The 23760-nt window shown below is 46.4% G+C and overlaps 1 protein-coding gene across 1 annotated transcript in view; it reads right to left on the bottom strand.

The window, feature by feature from the left end:
• GLI3 (GLI family zinc finger 3) overlaps window positions 1–23760 on the bottom strand; it is a 265255-nt gene that overhangs the window by 12467 nt on the left and 229028 nt on the right. Inside the window, exons 10-11 of the mRNA XM_039237989.1 lie at window positions 3270–3419; window positions 1825–1989 (exon numbers count right to left, since the gene is read on the bottom strand). Of these exons, the coding sequence (XP_039093920.1) occupies window positions 1825–1989; window positions 3270–3419 (315 nt within the window). The remainder of the gene's footprint in view (window positions 1–1824; window positions 1990–3269; window positions 3420–23760) is intronic.

Here is a 23760-nt window from a genome sequence, read left to right as displayed (position 1 = left end):
GAGAGAGAGGGAGACACAGAATCGGAAGCAGGCTCCGGGCTCAGAGCCTGATGTGGGTCTCAAACCCACAAACCATGAGATCATGACCCAAGATGAAGTCGGATGCTTGACTACCTGAGCCACCCAGGTGCCCCTGTAAAAACATTTTTTACATGAAAAAAATGGATATGTGGCATCTCCTCTTAAGCATCCTCAAACAACTGATTAATAATGAGATTCCAAGTGATGCAGGTCTCCTCAGCCCACCATGACCCTTTCAAAAGGAGTCTGTACATGTGAGCCTGTACGTATGAGCTTTAGTGTGAGTGTGTTTTTAAGAAAGTGTGAGGGGCGTCTGGGTGGCTCAGCCGGTTAAGCGTATGACTCTTGATTTCTGCTCAGGTCATGATCTCACGGTTCATGGGTTCAAGCCCTGCAGTGGGCTCTGTGCTGACAGTTCAGAGCCTGCTTAAGATGCTCTCTCTCTCTCTCTCTCTTTCTCTCTGCCCTTTCCCTGCTCGTACTCCTTTTCTCTCTCTCTCTCTCAAAATAAACAAATAAACTTAAAAAAATGTGGTTAATCCCTGTAGAGATGTTTTTACTCTGTCCCTTAAGCTGATGGGACACTTGGAAAGAACCTTAAAGCCAAAGGTCCCTGAGCTGCTAATAAGCAAGGTCAAAAGCTCCTTCTCTCACACACTGCAAACAAACCAGTGACATGCTTAGTCGGGCAGAACTATGTCTCATGTTAACAAATCCTGGCTTGCTATCCGTTTTTACCCAAACGTGAAGAGTTTTGTTCATCTCTGCATTCGTTCAAAAGAAGGCATCACAGAGGAGTCAGAACTTGAGTTAGACCTTCAAACAGAAGCTGGAGGCCAGCAGACACACATGCATTAAAACATAGGCAAAAGGGGCGCCTGGGTGGCTCAGTCGGTTAAGCGTCTGACTTTGGCTCAGGTCATGATCTCACGGCTTGTGGGTTCAAGCCCTGTGTCAGGCTCCATGCTGGCAGTCAGAGCCTGGAGCCTGCTTTAGATTCTGTGTCTCCGTCTCTCTCTGCCCCTCCCCTGCTTGTGCTCTCTTTCTCTCTCTCTCAAAAAATGAAAAAAAAATTTAAAAAATTGTAAGCAGAATAATTTGGAAATATTTTCATTCTTAATCTGTGACATTTTGGGGGGTATAAGTACCCACAAATGACGACAACATAGTGGGAACTCCCCATTAACCGTGACGCCTTTATTCAGTAGGCTTAGATGACTAGTCAGCAACCATTCTGGCTTGCTGAGAGGAGCTCTCCCAAGATCCTCTGGAACTGAGAATGTCTGGAAATCCTGTTTAGCCAAGGCCGGCAGCCCTGTGCAAGTCTTTCTGGATGTAACACATTTAAGGGTACCACCTGGAGAAAGCACACGAAAGTGGCTGTCTTGGCAGTAAGCTGTCAGCTGTCAGCACACTGCTTCTGATCTATCCGGGGCGCTTACAGGGTCGTCCCCTGCGTGGATCCAGGCTATTCCAGGGGGAGCGAGTGGCTGAAACGCCACGGTTAACTGCACCGACTGTTTGACCAGTAGGTGGCATTTCTGAACAACGTGAGACTTGTCAGGGGTTTGAGGTTCCCTCCGGATCCTCATTCCACGGCCAACCAGACTCCCTCTAGGCCCCTACCCCTGAGGCCCCGCCACCTGCAGCGGCAGCCAGTGCAGGCTCCTGCGGGGGGCGGGGGGGGGGGTGGCCGCCAGGAAATCAGACGGCACGGGCCTCCCCTCGGCGCACTGCCCACGAGGGGTCTTTGTTTGCACCACGAGCTCTGGGCCCCAAGAGTGTCTCATGGAGGAGCCTCACCTCATTGGAATGCGTCCTGTTTTGGTGCTTGGCGCGATCGGAGGCGTTCGAGAAAGCCTTGTTGCAACCTTCGTGCTCACAGACGTACGGCTTCTCTCCAGTGTGGGATCTCAAGTGTGTTTTCAAGTTTTCTAGTCTCGAGTAGGCCTTTGTGCAACCTTCAAACTGAGGACAACAGGTCAACCTGCGTTACTCCACACGGTCCCGGCTGATGCCCAGCGCTCCCTTGGAGCGGATGAAAGACGGACGGCTGGAGGGTCAGCAGCTTTTCAAAACCCAGGAACAAAAGTCCACTAAACTCTGCATTTATTGGGATTCAGATGGGGTTCGGTGCAGTTCAAGAGACCGCATTTTCAGGGCTAGTAAAAGTCCTGGAGGTCTTTTTTTTTTTTTTTCTTTAATAGACCACTCAATGCACACAATGGGTTTCATTATCTGGTCACTGATCTCCTCAAATTCCCACTGATTTTAGATTCGGCACAAAGTTCACTAATATGGCTTTGTGTGCATAAAAAGGCATGGAATTTGATCATGTTTGTAAAGGGCCTTTCAGATGGAAAGTGCAGGGCTGAGCAGTGCCCAAGTGTCCGGCAGCATCTCAGGGAAAGAGACGGAATCCCAGCCACCCTGCGGGTTGATACTGGGCCGTGGGGACAGATTAGGAGGGCAAAGCAAAACTCTGAAGTCATCTGGGTTATATTTTTAAAGATGAACTTAAGTGTTTCCTCCAGCGTGACGGGCATTTGTGCGGGGGCCGGCGTGGTGGCCACAGGCTCATTCCCAGTGCCCGCCAGGGGGACCCTGCCGCTGCCCATCTGCTTGCCGCTCTGCACAAACATGCTAGCTGCTTGCCACCGGGGCTGACTTTATATTTACCGGTTTTAAATTAAGTTAAATTAAGGGGCACCTGGGTGGCTCAGTCGGTTAAGCGTCCAACTTCAGCTTAGGTCATGAGCTCATGGTCGGTGACTTGGAGCCCTGCGTCAGGTTCTGTGCTGACAGCTCAGGGCCTGGAGCCCGCTTTGGATTCTGTGTCTCCCTCTCTCTCTCTGCCCCTCCCCAACTCCCTCTCAAAAAGAAACATTAAAAAATTTTTTAAAAAAATTTAAATTAGGAAATAATCAGTTCCTTGCTCTGGACAAGTCTCATGAGTACCCAAGAGGCACACATAGCTCATGGCCACCTTGTTGGACACTGCAGACTGCGCTACTGTCCCCCAAAATGTGGCTATCACTCTCTACTTCTGGTGCTCACCCCATTTTGGAAGCCCTTCCCAGAACTGCCGGCATTCATCGCAGACCTCAGTCCTCCAGCCGCCCAGCCGCCCAGCCGCACCCCCTCAGCTGGGTTCACAGCATGCAGAGGCCCATGGTGACCCTGAGCCCCAACCTGACACGCGCTGGTGCCAGATGGCTCCAAGTCCGCAGCCCGCGCAGCACACTCACAGTGCATTTGTGAGGCTTCTCCCCCGTGTGTCTCCTCATGTGCACCACCAGCATGTACTGGGCTTTGAAGGGCTTCTGCTCTCTCGAGCAATCCAACCACCGGCACACGAATTCCTTCTTCTCGCCGTGAATATGGTCGTTATTTATATGCTGGGGGTTGGAAAAGAAGAAAGGGTGAGAGCAGTGCGGGACTCCTTTCTGAAGGCTGCAGAAGGGAGGGCTAAAGTGCCCCCACCGTAGGTCCTAAGGAGCACAGGACACCTCCATTTACAAGTCATTTTGTTTCAGTTCATATGTTTCTTGAATAAATCTGCTCTAACTGTGCACGCCTAGTTCCTAACTAACAGGAGTCGCACTATGCGGAGGAAGCCTGGGATCCCAGAAAAACCTCTGAAGGGGGAGTGAAATGAGGTGAGCCCGCACATCCTCCTGGGCGTCTGCAAAGTGAGGGTCACGGTCGACAGAGCGCGGGGTACTCCCCAGCCTGCGTACGCTCCGGGCCCCAGCTTAGAGCTGTGGCTGAGACTGCAGAGAACAGAACACGAGCACGTGTGCGTGTGCACACACCTAATTCTGCAATAAGGACCAGCAAAAAACCAAAGCACCTTTTCAAATGACACACTAGTTCCAATTTGTGTTGTTTCCCCCCCTGGGTAATAATCACCGACAAATGAACCAGATACTGAAGAGAACCAGGGAGCCCCAAAATGCTTTAGTCTCAGGATCTTAGCCTTCCTCGCGTAGAAAATACAGGGTTGGCTTCGCTAGGCTCTAAGGTTCTTTCCAGCTCTATATAATTCTATTAACTTGAATTTCAATATGAAGACAAATTTCCCTGAATTTCTTATCAATTCAGAGTTCTTGAATCATTTTTGTATGCTCCCTGGGTTCACGCGCCAAGTCCCCGACAGAGGGAAGACCCAGGAAACCTAAGGAAGCACCAGAGGAAGAGAAAGTTCTCAACTTGGATGCCACTTCAACCAATTTAAATAAGATTTGTGATTTAAATGTCCAGCGATGGGTTCGTGAGGAATTCTGTGTCCTGGGTGGAGCCCGTTGCTTTTAGTCTCTGGTCACCCCACGCTCCTGCGAGCCTGTTCAGACACATCCATGGAAACCCCCCTGCAAATGAAATCTGCTCAATGAAAGAAAGCTCCCTTTGGGTCCCACGCATGGCGTGCTAATGACAGAACATTTAATTACTTTCTTGTTTAGTTAGACTCTGGCTCCTGAGTGAGCGGCCTCTGGGGGGCCCTGAGGGCAAGATCCCAGCCTCTGTCAGCCTCTCTCCGTTCCTCCAGGAGGCAGCCACTGCTCCAGGACCAAGTGACATGCGTCCCGCTCTCTGGAGTTGAAACATGGGTGCGAGCAGAGAATGGCAGGTGCTGCGCACTCTCCGCTCCTCGAGCAGCTCTCAGAAAGCTGGGGGGACAGAGGCGAGTGGGTGACTGAGCAGAGCACAGCGGGAGACAACCGGGGTCCTCTCAGAAGCGCTGCAAGCCACGAGGAAACCACACGGAATCACTTGGGCTCCCAAGGGTACAGCACCCCAGGACACACAGACGTGGGGGTCCTATGAAAAGCCAACTATCCAAAGTACTAGCATTTCTGAAAAGTCATGCATATGAGGGTATGAGGAAAACAGAGGTGCTGGACAGGGGACAACATGCAATCTTCAATTTATGCTGCAAGGGCATCTCTGGCCCGCACCTATCAGCCCGGACGGTCCCATGGTCCGGCGGCGCCCAGCCTGTGAGCCCACGGAACAAACTCTTCTTTCCAGGGGAAACAGCTGCCGATCCCACAAATCCCTTCCACAAACACTGCTCTGGGTTCACCTTCCCCCAAGTTTCTAGAAACAAGCTACCTGGGTTGATATACATGAAAAAGGAGAAAGGAGAGAAAGGAGGAAGGAGGGGGCAGGCTGAGCTCAAAGCTGAATTAGAACCAGGGCTGGGCCTCCCCCTGGAAGGCAGGACCCACATCTTTCAGCTGCTAATTCTCAGCAACTGATCAGTGTCCGTGGCATCTGGCAGGTCCTCAGTAAATATCTGCTGAATTGATTTGGACTCATGTGCAAACTGAACTTTCGCTGGACAAAAGAGCTTGAACTTGATGCTTCTGCTGATCTTAACTCAGCTTCATTTCACCTCATGTCCACACAACATGATTGCAACGTAAACGGTTCTATTACTTTAAGATAATACACTCTCAAGAATTCAAAAGGATTTGAATGCTATCCAGCATGAGCTCCACCTTGCGGGGAGGGGGGCGGGGGGAGTGAGGGAACACGAGGTGAGTTCACTCTCTTTACTCTGCACGCACACCTCCTGGAGAGAATGGAGTGCTTGTTATCCAAGACCCAGCTCTCCTAGGGAAATGTGTGGGACTACCTGAGCATGAGCTGGAAAATCCAGAATTTTCTGAGTGGATGTTGCATTTAAGCCAAGTGTCAAGTTTTCTAGAAACACGCTTTCTCATCAGTTAACAAATGCTTCCTGTACGATCTGCCATCGCAACGTTTCATCCGTCTCTCATGCACTGACTCGCGCTGTGTACTGGGGTCCACTCCACACCAGGCCTTGTGCTGGGGAAGCAGACAGACCTGCTTCCTGCCCTGAGGAAATGACAGTCTACCGGAGCCAAGCAGATAATGGCTTAAATTACCATATAATTACAGTTGTGATCAGTGTTATGAAAGGAAATAAGAGGGTTTTCTAAAAATAATTAACAGGGGGTCTCAGCTCTGTCCCTGAAGAGCAAGGTGAGCTTCCTCAGTGAAGTGGCAGGAGCTGAGCGATGGGCAGACACCAGCCAGGTGTGCAGATCGGGAAGCGTGTGGGGAGAAAGGGTCAGCACGGCAGAGAAGTGAGACCGGGGGGGGGGGGGGGGGGGGGGGGGGGGGGGGGGCTGAACCTGGTGCCTTTGAGGAACGGCGTGAGGAACATGTGTGGCAGGAGGGGATGGGTCTAGCGGACACAGGCTTCCGGCACTGCCACCGTGCGGTGCAGAGAGACGGCACGCGTCTCCATGGGCTGGGCAGACGCCGCCGAGGTAGGCAAGCTTGGGCCCCCCTGGGACGCAGAGCGCTGGGTCAGATCACCAGCAGCAAGGCTGCAGGAGACAACCTTGGACAGAACTCCCGTCTAGAGAGCAGCACTTGGATGCCTGTCTCCAAGGACGGAGTACCAAGGTTAACTGGCCTCACTCGGGGTCAGGCTCCGGGGCGGGGCGAGGGGGGGCGGGCAGAGGACTGGAATGACCCACAGGGGAGGTGCCAAGGGGAGCCAGTGAGGTCAGAGACTCTGGAGGAGAGGGAAGGGGTCTGCTCCTCTGGGTGAGGTGACTGAGGAGAAGCCAACACCCCAGCAGCCCCCTCAAGTGCATGCCAAGCGACGGAAGGCTCTGAAGGAGAGGTTTAAACCAGATGGCTGGGAAGTCATAGCAGCTGTCTACCAAGGTATGGGGGGGGGGCATTGCTAAGCTGGCGGGGAGAATGGGCAAGGAGCTGGCGAGCACAGTGAAAAGGATCCTCTTCATATTTATATCTCATTAACTCTCATTGATCTTGGCCTCTGGGATGATGTCTAAAAATTCCAGCGCCCGGACCCCATGGAGATCAGCCAGTGGGTCCCCACGTGGGAAGGGACACAGAAGAATCTGCATTAGGTAGTAGGAGCGACCTCACTTTGCCAAAGCTTAGCATCCTGGGGATTTTCCTTCTTGGTCCCTGTACAGGAGACCTGAGTTCTGTCTAATATGCTTTTATACTTTTCTGAATCTGCTCTTGAGTACAAATTTGGATTGGGACCACAAGTTATTTTTCTTGAAATGAGATTCTACCACCTCAGCCAGTAGGACCCAGGTCCAAGTGCTGAGTACAGGACGTAATCAGTTAGTCTACAAATACGGACACACCCTTCTGCCTACCTGGGCAGTCCAAGTGCATTTTAAGCTTAACACATTTCCTGGCTCTAGATTTCAAGTGAAAATTACAATTCTAAGAAATCACAGGTTTTACATGTCCATGGGTCCTAAATATTTACTTTTCTTTCCCAAGATGCGTTGGGCTTTGCCGCGAGTGGCCATGGGAGGGCTCAACTTAGGGCGGACCCGACGCTACAGTGGGAAGAGTATGGGGTGGGCATCGGAAGATGCCCCCAGACCAACTTCTGATGAGCTGTGTACCTTTGGACAGCTCGATTCTCCCACTTGAAGCTTGATTTTCTTATCTGTTAAATGTGGGTGATGAACTAGAGATCAGGTGTCGGCAGACATTTTCTGTAAAAAGCCAGACAGGATCTATTGTAGGCTTTGCTGGCCAGAAGTTTGTGGGTACTCAAACTCTGTAGCTGTTTTAGGGGAATGGCTGTAGACAACGTGTAAGTGAACAGGTACAGCTGTTTATCCTTGACACTGAACGTTTCACACATCAAGAAATATTCTTAAAATTTCTTTTTAAGAGGTGCCTGGGTGGCTCAGTTGGTTGAATGTCTCACTTTGGCTCAGATCATGGTCTCATGGTTCATAAGTTTGAGCCCCACATCGGGCTTGCTGCTGTCAGCACAGAGCCCTTTTCAGATCCTCTGTCTCCCGCCCTTCTCCCACCTCTCTGTTCCGCCCCTGTTTGTGCTCTTGATCTCAAAAATAAATAAAACATTAAAAATATTTCTTCAAGCATTTAAAACTGCAAAAACCATTCTTAGCTCACAGGCTGTGCAAAATCAAGCAGTGGGCCAGACCCCACCCATGGGCCATTGGTCTGCTCACCTCTGATTAGGTGCTTTCAAATTCTTCCTTGGACTAGCAGAGCCCCTGGCATTCTTTTATTATTCTTTTTAAAGTTTTCTTTATTTTGGGAGAGAGTGAGTATGAGCAGGGGAGGGGCAGGGAGAGGGAGAGCGAGAATCCCAAGCAGGGTCCATGCTGTCAATGCAGAGCCCAATGCGGGGATTGAACTTACGACCCGTGAGATCATGACCTAAGCTGAAATCAGGAGTCAGACACTTAAATAAGTGAGCCACCCAGGCGCCCCAGAGCCCTGACTTTCTTCGTTAGGCTGGCTCTCAAGCCTGAGAAAGTAAAATTAGAGGGAGGGAGGTTTCAGTGCGAGGGAAAAGAGAAAGCCATGGGAAACAAAAAAGCCAGGGTCCTAGGCTAAACAAGGGGAGGGACTTAGGCCAGACAGACTCTCCCACACCGTGATCCTAGGGCCGGGTGGATTTTGCTCACCAAAATCCTAGGTAGCTAAGAAGACTCTACACAGTGAATTCTTAACATTCCACAGGCAGAATGATCCCATATGAAGCTGGCCTGACATTCAATGGGCATGCGTTTATTTGTGGTTTCATTGAACATTTGGCTTCCCAGCAGTGAAAACGTTAATCAAATATATAAATAATTTAATTGGGAGGGAAAATAATGCATGATTAAATTCCAAACTAATCCAACACAAAGACATGCAATTTGCCAGAGGCCCAAGCTCCAGAAAGAGATAGATGGTGTAAATTATGGTGCTGTATGTTAGCTCTCCCAGCCGGGCCACTTGGAACTCTCGCTGTCTGAGCAGACGGGACAGGGACGCCAGGGCCAGGCAATTTGCCCGCAAAATTCCACGATTCCATTCTCCAAGCAGGACTGCAAACATTTGGCTCCAGAAACTGATGGCTGATGAAACAACACATCTCAGGTGCCCACAGCAAACCAGCCAGGTTGTCGTTTCCCCACCGGGATGTGTCTGCAGTGAGGCGACCCAGGACCAGGCACACATTCCCACCTCTAGTGCTCCCTGTCGAGCCCCGGGGTGCACAGGAAGGTGGCAGAAGTCTCTCTGATGTCGGCCTGGCCATCGAGGCAGCTGGCTGCTTGCATCAGCCTGGGAGGCTTCAGTGGCGTGGGAAGAAAGACCCCGAAGGAAAATGGGGGAAGGAAAGCTTTTCTGTCACCATCAGCAAAATGGGAGCCACAATGGACTCCACGAAGCTAATCAGAAGCCTTTCTTCTGGCTTCGTCATTTCACTCCCAGTAAAGAGCAGGCAGTTCCTCCACAGTCTAATTGCTAACCCTTCAAATGAAGCGCACGCGTGTGGTCTATCGACCCCGAATGTTCGCGGCTCTCCAAATGAAGCTGCTATTCAAGCAGTTCGTGAGCCCTGGGAGCACACTGATGCTTTCTCTCTGCCTCCCTCTCCTTCTGCCAGATTCCCTGCCGAGTCCCGCTCGGAAAGCACAAGCTTTCTAGACGGATGAGCATCTTCCACTGCGCAACCCACGCGAGGTGGATGTGGAAGCTTCGCGCATCCCCGTTCAAACCACCAGCGTAGCACACTGGTCAGCAGACAAATGCCTGGCTGTTCCGTTTTTAGAGCAGGGACGCCTGGGTGGCTCAGTCGGTTAAGCACCCGACTTTGGCTGAGATAATGATCTCATGGTTCGTGGGTTCGAGCCCCGTGTCAGGCGCTGTAATGACAGCTCTGGAACCTGCTTGGGATTCCGTGTCTCCCTCTCTCTCTCTGCCCCTCCCCTGCTTGTAGCTCTCTCTCTCTCGCTCTCTCTCAAATATAAACATTAAAAAATTGTTTTGGAAAATTAATAAAAGCCTTTAAATCAGACAGCTCCTTGACATCATGAAGGTAAACTCCCCCACTGTTGTAATGAAAATATTACCCGTAAGCCCACCGAAGACCAGTGGCAGCAGGAAATGTAAAACTTGAGACCCAACCCTCACCACCATGTCCGTATGGCTCCCCTGTGCATATACCTTACACACCGGTCTTTCTGTCAGTTTCTACGGTTTCTCAGATAACACAGAACCGTGTCACCAACTTAAAAGGCTTCTACAAAGTACGCTGCCGCCGAGTTTTTCACAGCACAGGGTACACATAACAAGCCGAGAGTATGGTGTCCAGTAGAACGGTGCTCAAGTAAACAGGATCTCTTTCCACAAAGCACCCACGTACATAGGTATACACACACATACATGTCGACACACATACACAGTACTCCTGCTTTGACAGAAATGAAAATACTCAGAAAGTAGCGGGTTTCATATATAAGAATGCTCAAGACAATGGAACTTGCATTATGGGCTTGCAGGTGGTTGGGTTCACGGAAGCCTAGGGAACCTTGCTGGGCTCTCGGTTTTCTTTCTGACTCATCCCTTTACTACATTTCTCTGTATCTTAACCTGTAAACACTCCACTATTTGATGCCATGATTTTATTATTATTATTATTATTTTGTTAATGTTTATTTTTGAGAGACAGAGAGAGACAGAGTGTGAGCAGGGGAGGGACAGAGAGAGAGGGAGACACAGGCTTCAGGCTCTGAGCTGTCAGCACAGAGCCCGAGGTGAGGCTTGAACCCACAAACCGCGAGATCATGACCTGAGCCAAAGTCGGACGCTCAACCGACTGAGCCACCCAGGCGCCCCCTTCATGAGTTTATTTTAAAACTGAAGGAAATAAAACTGAAACTCTGCCTTCTCAGAAACTAGAAATGTTCGCTTCTAAATCTTTTCACAGGGCTACCAGGTGAGCTCATAACCAAGGCTTGAGTCGGTGAATACATTTAACAGAATTCAATAATTTGTAACTTTTAGGGATTTGCTGAGGAAGTAGGTTGAGGATGGGCTATAAGCAACTAAACAATTTTAAATAAGCTCCATTTTCAGTTTGCTTCCTGACTTTATATAACCGAGCTATAACAGCAGATCCTTGAAAAACACGGGATTTAGGGGTGCAGACTCCCTGCACAGTAAAAAATCTGCATGGAAGTTCTGACTCCTCAAAAACTTGACCAGAAGCCTTACCAATAGTATGTTAATATTATGTGTTATCAGTCAATTAACACACATTTTGTATGCTATGTGTATTATATACTGCCTTTTTACAGTAAAGTAAGCTGGAGAGAAGAAAATGTTATTGAGAAAATCATAAGGAAGAGAAAATACATTTATGGTGTTGTACTGTATTTATCGAAAAAAAAACCCACATGTAAGTGGATTCACACAGTTCAAACCCATGTTCAAGTGTCAACTGTACGATCTCTTAGTAGTCCAGAAATAGTTCTACAAAAGAGAGAGGAAAAAATAATTTATAATGGACTAAAGCTTAATTTTCATTAAAGCCGGTTTGAGACATCACTTGCCTCTAACGAACTGTGAGAATCTTTTAAACCTTTTATCTGAGAAGGAGCCATACACCTTCGTAGTTTTTTAAAATCTTAAAAAAAATTTTTTTTTATTTCTTTCTGAAAGAAAGAGACAGCATGAGCAGGGGAGGGTCAGAGAGAGAGAGAGAGAGAGAGAGAGAGAGAATCCAAAGACAGGCTCCAGGCTCTGAGCTGTCAGCACAGAGCCCAATGCAGGGCTTGAACCCATGAACTGTGAGATCATGATCTGAGCCGAAGTTGACGCTCAACCAACTGAGCCCCCCAGGCTCCCCTACACCTTCGTGTTTTGTGTACTCTGTCACACTTGGGCCATTTCAGAAAAGTTGTACAACTGTTGTGACATAGATTCTATTAGCGACACCCTATGCTTGGATTCCTAACGGCTCTGAGAGTCAGAAGCAGAAAAAGGCAGCATCCTCAGGCTATCTGAGCTGAAACAGTCTCTTTATCTCTATACGCACTTTAATTTTAGATAAATAAAATAATTCAAATGGTTTTTTGGCACCCATCAATCTTCCTAACAGTGTATGATGCTTGCTGTAGAAGGGTCTCCACGAAGACCTCACAACACTTATTATCTGAATCCATGCTGGTTTATAGAAGGATCCAGGCACCTTCTAGTTTTCTGATATAACTAAAAAATTATACAGAGAAATATCAAAGGGACTTTGGGTACAAAAGAGCATTCTCTTCTTCTGGTTTATGGATATTAAGAATTAGGTGGAGCTAAAAAGCAAAAATCTGCCTCCTGGTTAAGAAGGAATAAATGAAGGGGCGCCTGGAGGTGCTTAGTGGGTTAAGCATCCAACTTCGGCTCAGGTCATGATCTCGTGGTTCATGAGTTTGAGCCCCATGTTGGGCTCTGTGCTGACAGATCGGAGCCTGGAACCTGCTTTGGATTCTGTGACTCCCTCTCTCTACCTCTCTTCCCCTGCTCACGCTTCTCTCTCTGTCTCTCAAAACAATAAATAAATGTTAAAAATTAAAAAAAAAAAGAAGGGATAAACGAATGGAGTCCTTTTTGACAGGTATTCAGATCTTGTTTGTTTCAAGGTACAAATCCGTAACAAAACTATTTTATATGTAAGGAAGACAAAGGTCTTTAAAAGAAGGTCAATGCTTCTCGAAGGGTTTCACAATGTTGGAACCAGGTAAGAGAAACTAACTTAAAATACCGCCCTCAGTCCCACCCGCCCCCCGTAGGCTGGACATATGCTCACAGTGGAGGTCTGTCACATTTCCACTCGAAGTAAAAGGAATGATGTTCTGACACCTGGGTGAACCCAGACAACAATATGCTAAGTGAAAGAAGGCAGTCACAAAAGGACTCCGATTGTGACTCCATTTATATGAGTGCCTAGAATAGGCAGGTCTCTATAGAAAGAAGGTAGACTAGGGGCGCCCAGCTGGCTCAGTGGCTAGAGCATATGACTCTTGATCTTGGGGTTATAAGTTCAAGGCCTACGTTGGGTGTAGAAATTACTTAAAAATAAAATATTTTCAAGAAGGGGAAAAAAAGAAAGAAGGTAGACTAGTGGTTACCTGTGGTTGAAAAGTGGCTGGGAGATGAGGTTTCTTTCTGGGGTAAAGAAAACACTGTAAAATTAATTCAGGGGATGGTTGCACAAGTCCATGTTTATATCAAAATACACTGCTTAAAAATTTTTTTAATGTTTATTTATCTTTGAGAGAAAGAGACAGAGCATGAGTGGGAGAGGGGCAGAGAGAGAGGGAGACACAGAATCCAAAGCAGGCTCCAGGCTAGAGCCTGACACCGGGCTCGAACCCACGAACCATCAGATCATGATGAGCCAAAATCAGACGCTTCACCGACTGAGCCACCCACACGCCCTTGAGCTGTATACTTTAAATGGTTGAATCACCTGGTCTATGAAGTAGGATTTCCCTATCTTAATGGTTACCATGTTTGCCTCCCACATGGGATAGGAATTGTATGTCAATAAAATGTTACCCTCTCCTCCCTCCAAAAAAAAAAAAAAAGAAAAAAGAAAAGAAAAGAAAAAGAAAACCATGGAAGTGTGCATTTGACCCTTGAACAGCATGGGTCTGAACCGTGGGTCCACTTATATGCAGACTTTTTACAGTACATTATTATAAATTTATTTTCCCTTACGACTTTCTTAATAACATTTTCTTTTTTCTAGCTTACCTTATTATAAGAATATAGCAAATAATACGTGTACAAAATATGTGCTAATCAACTATTTATGTTCTTGGTAAGGCTTCTGGTCAACAGTAGGCTATTAGTAGTTTAGCTTTGGGAAAGTCAAAAGCTATGCACAGATTTTCCACTGCATGAAGGTTCACTGCTCCAACCCCCGTGTCATTCAAGGGTCTACTGTACCTGGCGATAGACTTGGTGACAGGGCATTGTGGGTGGAGATAGGAAAAGTGGTTGAGAAATAGGTTGGATCTGACATTCTTCTGCATCCATCCTTCAGACAGAGTAGGGGTTGGGTCTAGCAAATGGTTTCTCATGGAAGCACAAGCTGTACCTTAATCATAACTTCTATTACAGAATGAACACACACACACACGCACACACACACATACACATGCACGCACACACGCACACACGCACGCATGCATGCAAGATCCACAGACAGATGGAGTTAAAGCAGAACATTCTTCAAGGACATAATCTTTCCTGGTGGATTTCATACTGGACTCAGAGTTAACAACCCAAGCATGTCACATAAAGGACAACTTCTCTGTATATCCATTCTTCATCTTTCAAGTTGTAGAGATGAGTAGAAAGATGGAGAAAAAGGAACTCTGTGCAGAGGTGGAAGTGAAACTAAAACATCCTATACTTAGATTAGTTCGAGTGAGTTCATGAAAAATAGTGCATGATAGGAAAAACCTGGTATTTTCTAATGCATGATATAGTCTAACATTTACTAAAATTTCATGGAAACATTCAAGGGTAGTCAACTCAGAATCTCTATAGTTTTGGTTTTGTTATTATCTTGAATTATAAAATTACTTGGCGTAAAGGTCTCATTTGTGGTGGAACTGACCTAGCTTGTATCTCCTCTCCCTCCAGGTGGCTGGTGTTGTCTCAGATTCTTGTACACACAGTAATAGTACACTGGCTTCATGGTAAGATGAGCTAACACCGCAGGAGATTTTAGTTTTTGAGAACAATTTTTTAAAAAGCAAAATGTAAGCATTTATATGAATTAATGTTATTCATAATACTTGGGTAAAAAGAAAACATCTGCATTCTTGAAAATGGGTTAGCGGTCTCTAACTCTTTGTAAGGACTGTAAAAGTTATTAATCTCTTATAGTTTTGTTCTCTGAATTCTAAATTATTTTATACAGGGGCGCCTGGGTGGCTCAGTCGGTTGAATGTCTGACTTTGGCTCAGGTCATGATCTCACAGTTCACGAGTTCGAGCCCCACATTGGGCTCGCTGCTGTCAGCTCAGAGGACAGTTGTGGTCTTCTGTCTGCAACCCCCTCCCCCGACCCCACCTCTGCCCTTCCCTAACTCGAGTGCTCTGTCAAAAAATAAACATTAAAAAATATTTTACAAAACATAAATGTAACTCTTCTAAGAAGCTTCTCTTATAGTTTAATAAGGTGTATTTTGTTAAACAAACAAACAAAGAAACAAAAAACCTTTTGAGGCTTCTTTTCTGGAAAGGCCAGCATTTAAATCCCACCAAGATTTTAAAGAGAGAGAAAGTAGTTTCATCACATCTTTCAAATGACTTTCTTTCTACAAATTACATCCTTTGTACAAATCATTGGGCACATTTTGTTTTTTATCTTATTCTTTCAAATACCAACTTCTGTTTCAGTCAGATAACAATAAAAACACAAACTCGGGACTGGGGGGCTAGTTACCAAAAAGGAAAATACAGAGTCGAGCAAGTAAGGATTTAGGATTTAGTAACATCCATCTAGAAATAAGACTACTACCTGCAGACAGGCAAGATAATTTTAGTTGTGTAATCACAGGATGTAATATTTTGGTAAACGGATCTCCAAAACACATTCCTTTTCTTTTTCATCTTTTTTGCAATGAGCCAATCCACCATATACGTGAGTGCCAACGTTTCTGATCACACCACTCGCTCGGAAGACAGAGCGTGAGAGCCCCGCTCTCCTGTTCCTCAGCTGGCTCTCGACCAAGGCCGGAAGGCCCAGGAAAGGCAGTCACAAAATGGAACCTCTCCCAGGGTTGAGTTAGTGACTCCTAGGAAAGGATCATGCCTACGAATCCAGTGTATCTGGGAAGCATTACCATCCACAGTAATGGCAGATATCCCCAAATTAAAGATTTCAGAAGCCGAACTGGGTCTGAGGGGATTAAAATCCTCCCACCTCGTGGGTCTGGATTTCTGCCATGAAGAGAAAAGAAGGATAAGGGGTAGCTTCTCTGTATAATAATAATTCCTGCTAGTTTTTGTAGAGTAGTTATATTCTTCAACCTATTGTCAAAGCAATTCTTTTGTTATAAACTTTAAAAGGTAGGTTGGATTGACGCAATAGTACATTTGCAATTGTAACAGGACCCCCTGCACTTCTAAGTTTAAGTCTTACACACAGACACACACACACACAGACACACACACACGCACACACACACACAATGAAGGGAGACTCAATTTTAAAGTTTCCCTGAGTGCAAAAGTAGATGGAAACTTTTTCTGTTTGAGATGCAAGACAGTAAGAGTTTCCACTACGTAGAAGCAGGAACTATTTTAGCCTTTAATTAGTTCTTAATTTTTATGATCTTCTTAGCAATCCGCATCGAGGCTGATAGTACAGGCAATGGTCTTTGGAGCGAGCCTGAATATATAGTGTCTTGTGAGAACATTTGGAATTCAAGAATAAAATAAACACAGAGTAAAGACGAGATGGGATTTGAATGGGTGGCCTCCGATTTCCCTGCCTGTGCTCTGGGCTCCGTGCTCTATCCATGTTACTGAAGACTGATTTTAGACATTACAGCGATTGGCCTTTAAACTTGCATACTGTCTTACAAATGTTTATTCACTTTATTTCTTTTAATAAAATTAAAAAGAGAGAGAGAGAGTGAGAGAGCCAGCATGCATGGGGCAGGGGCAGAGAGAGAGGGAGAGAGAATCCCAAGCAGGCTCCACACTGTCAGCACAGAGCCCAATGCGGGGCTTGAACTTTCAAACTGTGAGATCATGATTTGAGCTGAAATCAAGAGTCAAATGCTTAGCCGACTGAACCACCCAGGCGCCCCTTTGATCAATTTTTAAACCATAATTACGATGACCAAAATATTTGTTAAAATAATAACAGATACAATAAAATGTATTTGAATTTCAAATGAAAATCTATTTTTTAACATTTGGAAAAAATTCCAGACTCTTTTTTACTGGGATCCTTTGAAGATATGAGGCAGAATTGTTATTTGGGTGCCTACTCACACCCAACCTTGTCCCTGGGGGTTTCTCCCCATTACATTGCTAGGGGAGGTTCCTGCGTGAAAAGCGCTGGGAGTCTTCCTTCAGGGTCAACAGGAGTTTAGGTGAGTGTGCACGTCTGTGCTCAAAATAGGGGTGAGGGCTGCTATTGACAGGGACCCAGGCAAACCTCAAGAGCTATTGGAAGAAAGGAAGGAGGCAGGCAAGCAGACAAAATTATCCACTTGGAAATCTGCCCACCCGTCCCCACTGAGCTGACTTATTCATTCACTATTAACTCAATGCTTATTTATGATATCACAGTTACTGTGCTAAACCCTGAAGAGGCAAGACTGAGTAAGACGTGTCCACTGGATTTCGTCCAAGAGCGGCTATAAGAATGCAGAGAGGAGGGCGGTTTAAAAATTAGCTCTCACATCACGGACACCGTTGCAAATTAAAAGCAAGCCACCCAAAGGAATGCACGACCCTCCTCCTTCCCTCACGGCCCCGCATCACAGAAAACTAGGAAGCCCAGGCCCCATGGCTTTCCCAGGTTTGCCTTACCAAAACAGGATGGAAGGGGAGCCCTGGCACATCTCCACGTCAGCAAGCTTTTCAACGTGTGGAACTCTCCCGCCAGTCTCCAGTGAACTCTTCACTTACTCACCCTGGCGTACAGGAGCTCTTCGAAACGTCTTAGCCCCTTACTGCTGGCTCATGAAAGTATATAAGAATAGAATATCCCGTATGATATGGGCACATGCTAACCATTCTGTACGTAAATTGTACTTTCTTTTATCATGTCAGTAGAAGGCATAGAGTTTATAGAAAGAACATTGGTCCAGGCATTAGGATATAGGAATTCACTCATCTGCATACTGGGGGCAAGACAAGCTGAGTGAGGCACGGGCACCGTGTCTGAGATGATATCCGAAATGGGGTGAGTGGGAAACAAGTGGCTTAAATAAATGGACAGAGTGAAGTCAGGGAAGGCTTCACAAGCAGGTAGATGAGCTGAATCCAAAATAAAGAGACGGAACCTGGCACAAGGGAAGTATATGCCAGAGGAGGGACTGATCTACGGAGGCCCAGGGTCAAGGAAGATCATGATGTGTTGGCGAATGCCATTGAGTGTGGGCTGAGGGAGTGCGTGTGTGTGCATGCACACAGTACAGGAGAGGTGACTATGTGTGCGCGTGTGCACGTGCACGCACGCAGTACAGGGGGGTGAGTGTGTGTGCGTGGTCATGTACATGTATGCAGTACAGTACAGGAGGGGTGTGTGCGCATGTGTGTGCGTGTGCATGTACATAATACGGGAGGGGTGAGGGAGGGACCAGGGAGAGCACTTCAGCAGGACGCGTGCTATGACCGAGGCCGGTGCAAAACCACGTGGGGTGCCGCACGCTCTAAGGCACCTAGGCCCCAGGCAGCCACAAAGAGGATGGAGAGAAAGGGCTAGACTGACAGACAGTTTGGGATAGTTTGTGGATGGTGACTTAGAGAGGAGGAAGAGGTGATACCGAAGTTTCTAGCTTGAGAGATTCTGGGAGGATTTGCGAGAGATGAGGTTTCTGTTTGGGGCAAGACATAACGGAAGTACCTCCAGGACATCTACGTAAGGACATCCGACCAAGAAGACAAGTCTAAAGATTTAAGACCTAGCTGAAGGAGGAGGGCAGCCCCCTTCCCTACGCCATAGTATCTTTGGTGACCCCCACACACAGAATCTTACACACACAAAGCCCAATGTGAAAGACCCCGACCTAGGAGACTTTACGGAGGACCAGGGCAGCCACTGGACAGGATAGGAAACCAGTGTTGGAGAAACAGAGAACGAAACAGTAGTGGAGGAGAGACAAAGGAGACCGCATGCAATGGTGGGAAGGGGGTCCCTGGGTATATCTGGAAGACCCCAGAGTATACGCTTAGGACAACGAAAGTTGGGCTCTCTGGAAGCTTGGAGCTTCAGGACAACTGGCCCGTGTGTAACTCCTGTGCTGGAAGGGACCAAAGAACAGTGACAGAGACCACAAGCGTCCATTAGTGCAGGCTCTTTGCCAGTTTGAACCCTCGTGAATCCCGAGCTGTCTGTAAAACCCATTCTTCGTAACATTCTGTGTAACAGCCTTCCGTCGAGGAGGCCTGCTGGCTGGAGAGGCAAAGATTGCTTCCTGCATCCTGAAGCCCGGCCACCAGGGGCTAAGTGCCCAACAAGACGGGATGCATGGGGTGTGGGCGGGGGGGGGGGGGGGGCGGGGGGGGGGGGGGGGGGGGGACACGCGTGACCTGGCCCCTGCCACGCACAGAAGCAGTGTGGAAACAGTGCCTTAAAGGAAGAGTCCACTCCGGAGACTGAATGACGTAGCTGCAGCCACCTGGCTCTGATCTGGGACGGGGTCACTAAGCCCAGGTTGCTGGACCTTCTTCAAGTCTTCCTTCCAGTGTCACCTCCTTAATAAGATCAATCAGCCCATTTATAGTAGAACCTCTTCACCTCTGAACTCCCCACGCCCGTGGCCCGGCTGCTAGATTTTCCCCGTGGCTCTCATCACCTCACACACACCATGCTTTACGTACAGACTGTTCCTGATTTATTGTCTGCCTCCCCAGGAGGATGTAAATTCCACGCAGGCAGAGGTCTTTATTGATTTTGTTCCCTGATGTGTTCCAAGTGCCTGGCATGGTGCCCAGCATATAGTAAATGCTCAATAAATATTTGTTGGAGGAATGTGTTATTGGAAATACCAGGTTGAGAGCTGATGTGGGCCCAAGTCTCGGCATTACCCCCAGCCCACCGCCTTCCATTTGTGCTTTGAGAACCAGAAGCCACAGGAAACAGAAGCAATTTCCTGTGATTCTTCTATTCTCAACAATCCGATAAACCTCAGCCTCCCACACGCCTTCAGGGTCCACCAAACAGAACCCCTTTGATCCCATGACTGGAGACTGAGGTTCTGAGCTAATAAGGACACAGTGCAGATTTACCGTAGTTGGTTCCTAAACAGTATTAATGAGAAGGAATTCTAAACTTTATCTTTGCCTGCCATCACAATGTTGATACAACTTTGGGGTAGGGGCTCCGGCATTTAAGTGCTAATGCTCACTGTGAACGTTATGTTCTACGTTATGTTTGTGGAAGGCAAATCATCTGAAGTTTTGCTACAGGTTTCTCTTGAAAATAATTCAATAAGTTTCAGATGAAGGAGAGAAAAAAAAAAAGGTCAAGTCACCCTTGTCATTAGGCCCTGCTTGGCTTGCTGGAATTTTGCCCCCTGGCTATTGTGTTTGCTGATAGTTTATACAGAGATTTCTTCCTAACGTGGTGCTGTTAAATCGCAGAAGACTGAAGGGCATATTTCATGTTTAATCTGCTTGTGAAAATCTCATTAATGTAATGGAAATTTTGCCCCCTACCATGACTAAAGCGTTGGAAAAGACAGCAACGAGGAAGTAAGGGCTGGAGTTTCAAACAGAATTTCAACTGGAGAAATAAATCAGGAAAACACAGGTTTAAACTTGGCAACTTTAAAAACAAGTGTGTGTGTGTGTGTGTGTGTGTGTGTGTGTGTGTGTGAAAAGATCTGTGGCCCTCACAAAAGAGAACTGGGAAGCTAGCCCGCCTTGTGCTAAAGCACCATCCTTCACAGGGTGAAATCACTCGTGGGGGAGGTGACTTTCTTTGATTTTGACCCATTCCTGCATTTTGGGTTTTTGGGGTTTTTTTTGCCTTTTACCTCCCCTCCAAAGTAAAAATTTCGTTTCTCAAGAAGCGCTAATTTATTCCCCAAAATATGCTTTTAATTTGGGGGATTGATTCTATAAAATGTTATCTTTTTATAAGCACATTTTCCTAGGGAAACGTGGTCAGTATACATTGTGTAATAATGCAACTTTTAAAAAGTTTCATTTGACCCTTCAAGCGTATGCCTTCGATATATAGGTGGCTTTCGTTCATATTGCATGTGAACAGAATATTAACAGGTGATTATAATACTGCAGAAACCGGTTAAAAGGTTATGAATTTTAGGGGAAAAATAGTGAATGTACTTGCCAAAAATAAAAAATAAAAAAAAACAACCCAGAGATGGAAGCTAATTGAAACTCAATGTTTGGTCCAAATCTTGTCTCCTGGGTATTACAGTCAAAGTGTACTATTTGCTATCTTACCTAAATTATCTGCAAAATGACTTCTGTGCATTTTAATTTTCAGGTAACTCAACCATAACAATGAGTGTCAACAGAATGTTTTAAGTCAAGTTGAGCACTGGTCCCACGCCATCCTAATGCAGGCCCTTCCCATGAACAGATATAAATCCCCTGCACAAAGCCACAGGGAGGTGGCGGCCAGCATATGACCATTTTTGCTTTGTCGTCTCTCCTCTGTTTCTAGAGACAGAGCAGGCAGGCTGTGTACAGGGCACCTTTGCTCACACCACTTCTATACACACCACTTCTATACCGGGCCTGCCTGACCAATCTCTTTCCATGTGGTTAATTGTCTCTCATCCTTTATCTCTTACAGGAGGATTCTCCTGATGCTCAGAGAGGTTCAGAAACTTACCTACCAGTGCACCAAAAGTTTGTGAAAGAGATCAAAACAGAATCCAGTGCTAAACTTTTTACCTACACACAGATGATGCTGAGGGAAAAAACTGGCAAATTCAAGGTCAAGAAAGAGTCAACTCATTTGTCAGAAATAAAGAGCCAATGGCCTCATCAGATGAGGAACTTTTTTTTTTAATATTTTTATTTATTTCTAGGAGAGAGAGAGAGACAGTGTGAGCAGGGGAGGGTCAGGGAGAGAAGGAGTCACAGACTCTGAAATAGGCTCCAGGCTCTGAGCTGGCAGTCAGCACAGAGCCCGACGTGCGGCTCGAACCCACGAACCGCAAGATCATGACCTAAGCGAAAGTCAGACGCTTAACCGACTAAGCCACCCAGGTGCCCCAGGAACTTTTTTTTTTTTTTTAAATTAAATGCTACAGAAAGTGCACTGTCACGAGAAGGTGACCTGCACCTGGAAAGAAGGAAAGAAGGAAGGAAGGAAGGAAACATATATCTCCTATGCACGCAGGTACGAACACACACACACACACATACACACAGCATACTGCTTATACTTTGTATGAATTCCAAGATCCTAGACCCTGGGGTACTATCAAAACCATAACCAACATTATAGGGGTTAAATTAGTTATCCTTGGTTGGAAATGGCCTTGACCTCTGGCAGCTGGTGGTCTGGAAGGAGATACCAAATCAGAGAAATTCCCTTTTACTTCAAACAGCAAATTTGCTGGTTTTGGATACCGTGGTCTGTGGTTCAACTCCCAGGAGGTATGTGTTAACAATTCATAGGTCTGATGGAAAGAAAACTGCTACTTTTAGGGGAACTCATTTTAGGTAGCTAAATGCCTTTAAATTCCATGTGACCTACATTTACACAAACTGCAATTCCTCTTTATCCCTGTCTTGTACCATTATTAAAATAAGCTGGGTGCTTTTCCTGACTTAATTTATCATTAAAAAATTATTGGTTAGAACAGTGATTTTTCTTCCCCCCAAGACCACGTGAGAGAGTGTCTCTTCCCAGACCCATGGCCACTTTCCTAGTAGTTTTCCCTGAGCTTCAGCAGTTCAAACATACCCAACCTGTACCTTTAAAATGCTCAACACAGAATTCCCTGTGGGTTAGTCAACTGCTGGCTCATATACAAAGAAAATACTGTATTTTGCTCTGAAGAGCTTTCTGCATCAATTTAAACACAGTGAGACAGACACAATATCCCAGAGAGAGGAAAACCTACCTTATTACATTCCTGACCCAAGAGAAAGGATTTGCCCTCAGGACATAAAAGGAATCCATGGGGGTGTGGGGGAAGAGTTATCTAATCCTAAACATAAGGAAGGTTCATAATGCAGCATGACAATGCTTTTAATCTCGGGCATAATTGTAATATGTCTATATAATGTGATACAAAGAAAGTAAACGCAGTTTCGTTTTTAGCCTTAAAGGCTTTCTTTGGTGTTCCACTTTAGGTCTTCTGGATTTTATACATGCTTGGGGGAATTTCCAGGGGGAGGTAACATGATATTATAAGGATTCTTTCTCAGTAAGATCACATCTTGTTCCGATTTGAGCCGACGCGTCCGTATGTGGCAAGTGTGGTAAAGCGAAACGCTGAGTGAGCTTTGTGAATGCAGTGTTTTACAAGCCTTCCTTGATTTCCTGTGCAAGGTCCATGGGGCCATGAAACCATGGGCAGAAGCACTGGGATTTTTATTTCTTCATATTGGAAAGCTGCTGGGAGAGACACTCCCTTAATCTCAGCTGAGAGTGGTGTGGGCGGGAACCATTTCCCTTTTATGGCTATATAAAAAAGATTTTTTCTAACAGCGGTTTGCGTTTTTCTTCTCTCTGATGTTTCTACCCGCAGTATAATCTAAGTCTAAGATGCCATCTCTCAGAAAAGAACGGCATCCTTGCCTGGCTGGTTGGAAGGCTGGTCAGGAAATCTGACTTTGTGAGAAGTTCAGCTTTTATTTTCCCCCCCTTTTAACATTATTTATGGAAAGAATTTTACAACATCCTTAAAAGCTGCTATGTGGTGGCTGGACTTCGCCAACTTTGCAGCTGACGTTTTTACACTGGGCTTGCCTAGGACTAAGGAGTTGTCAGTGTTCACATTTTATTAAAGTGGATGCTATTGACTATTCCTGGTGGAGCCAACGATCATTCCAGATCACAGACTGTCAGAGCCACTGCTGTTCTGGGCATTCACATGATCAGATGAGCAGAGGAGAAGAAACATACAATGAGGGAGAAATTTGCAAAGAAAAGAGGAAGAGAAGGAAAGAGCTGGTGTCCTAGCTGCGTGGTTAATGTGTCCTGACTCTCCTGAACACT

Source organism: Hyaena hyaena, unplaced genomic scaffold (assembly GCF_003009895.1).
Source record: "Hyaena hyaena isolate Hyena2069 unplaced genomic scaffold, ASM300989v1 scaffold_133, whole genome shotgun sequence".
Lineage (NCBI taxonomy): Eukaryota > Metazoa > Chordata > Mammalia > Carnivora > Hyaenidae > Hyaena > Hyaena hyaena.
The sequence above is the reverse complement of the archived record's forward strand: the minus strand, read 5'-3'. Positions and strand labels throughout refer to the sequence as shown.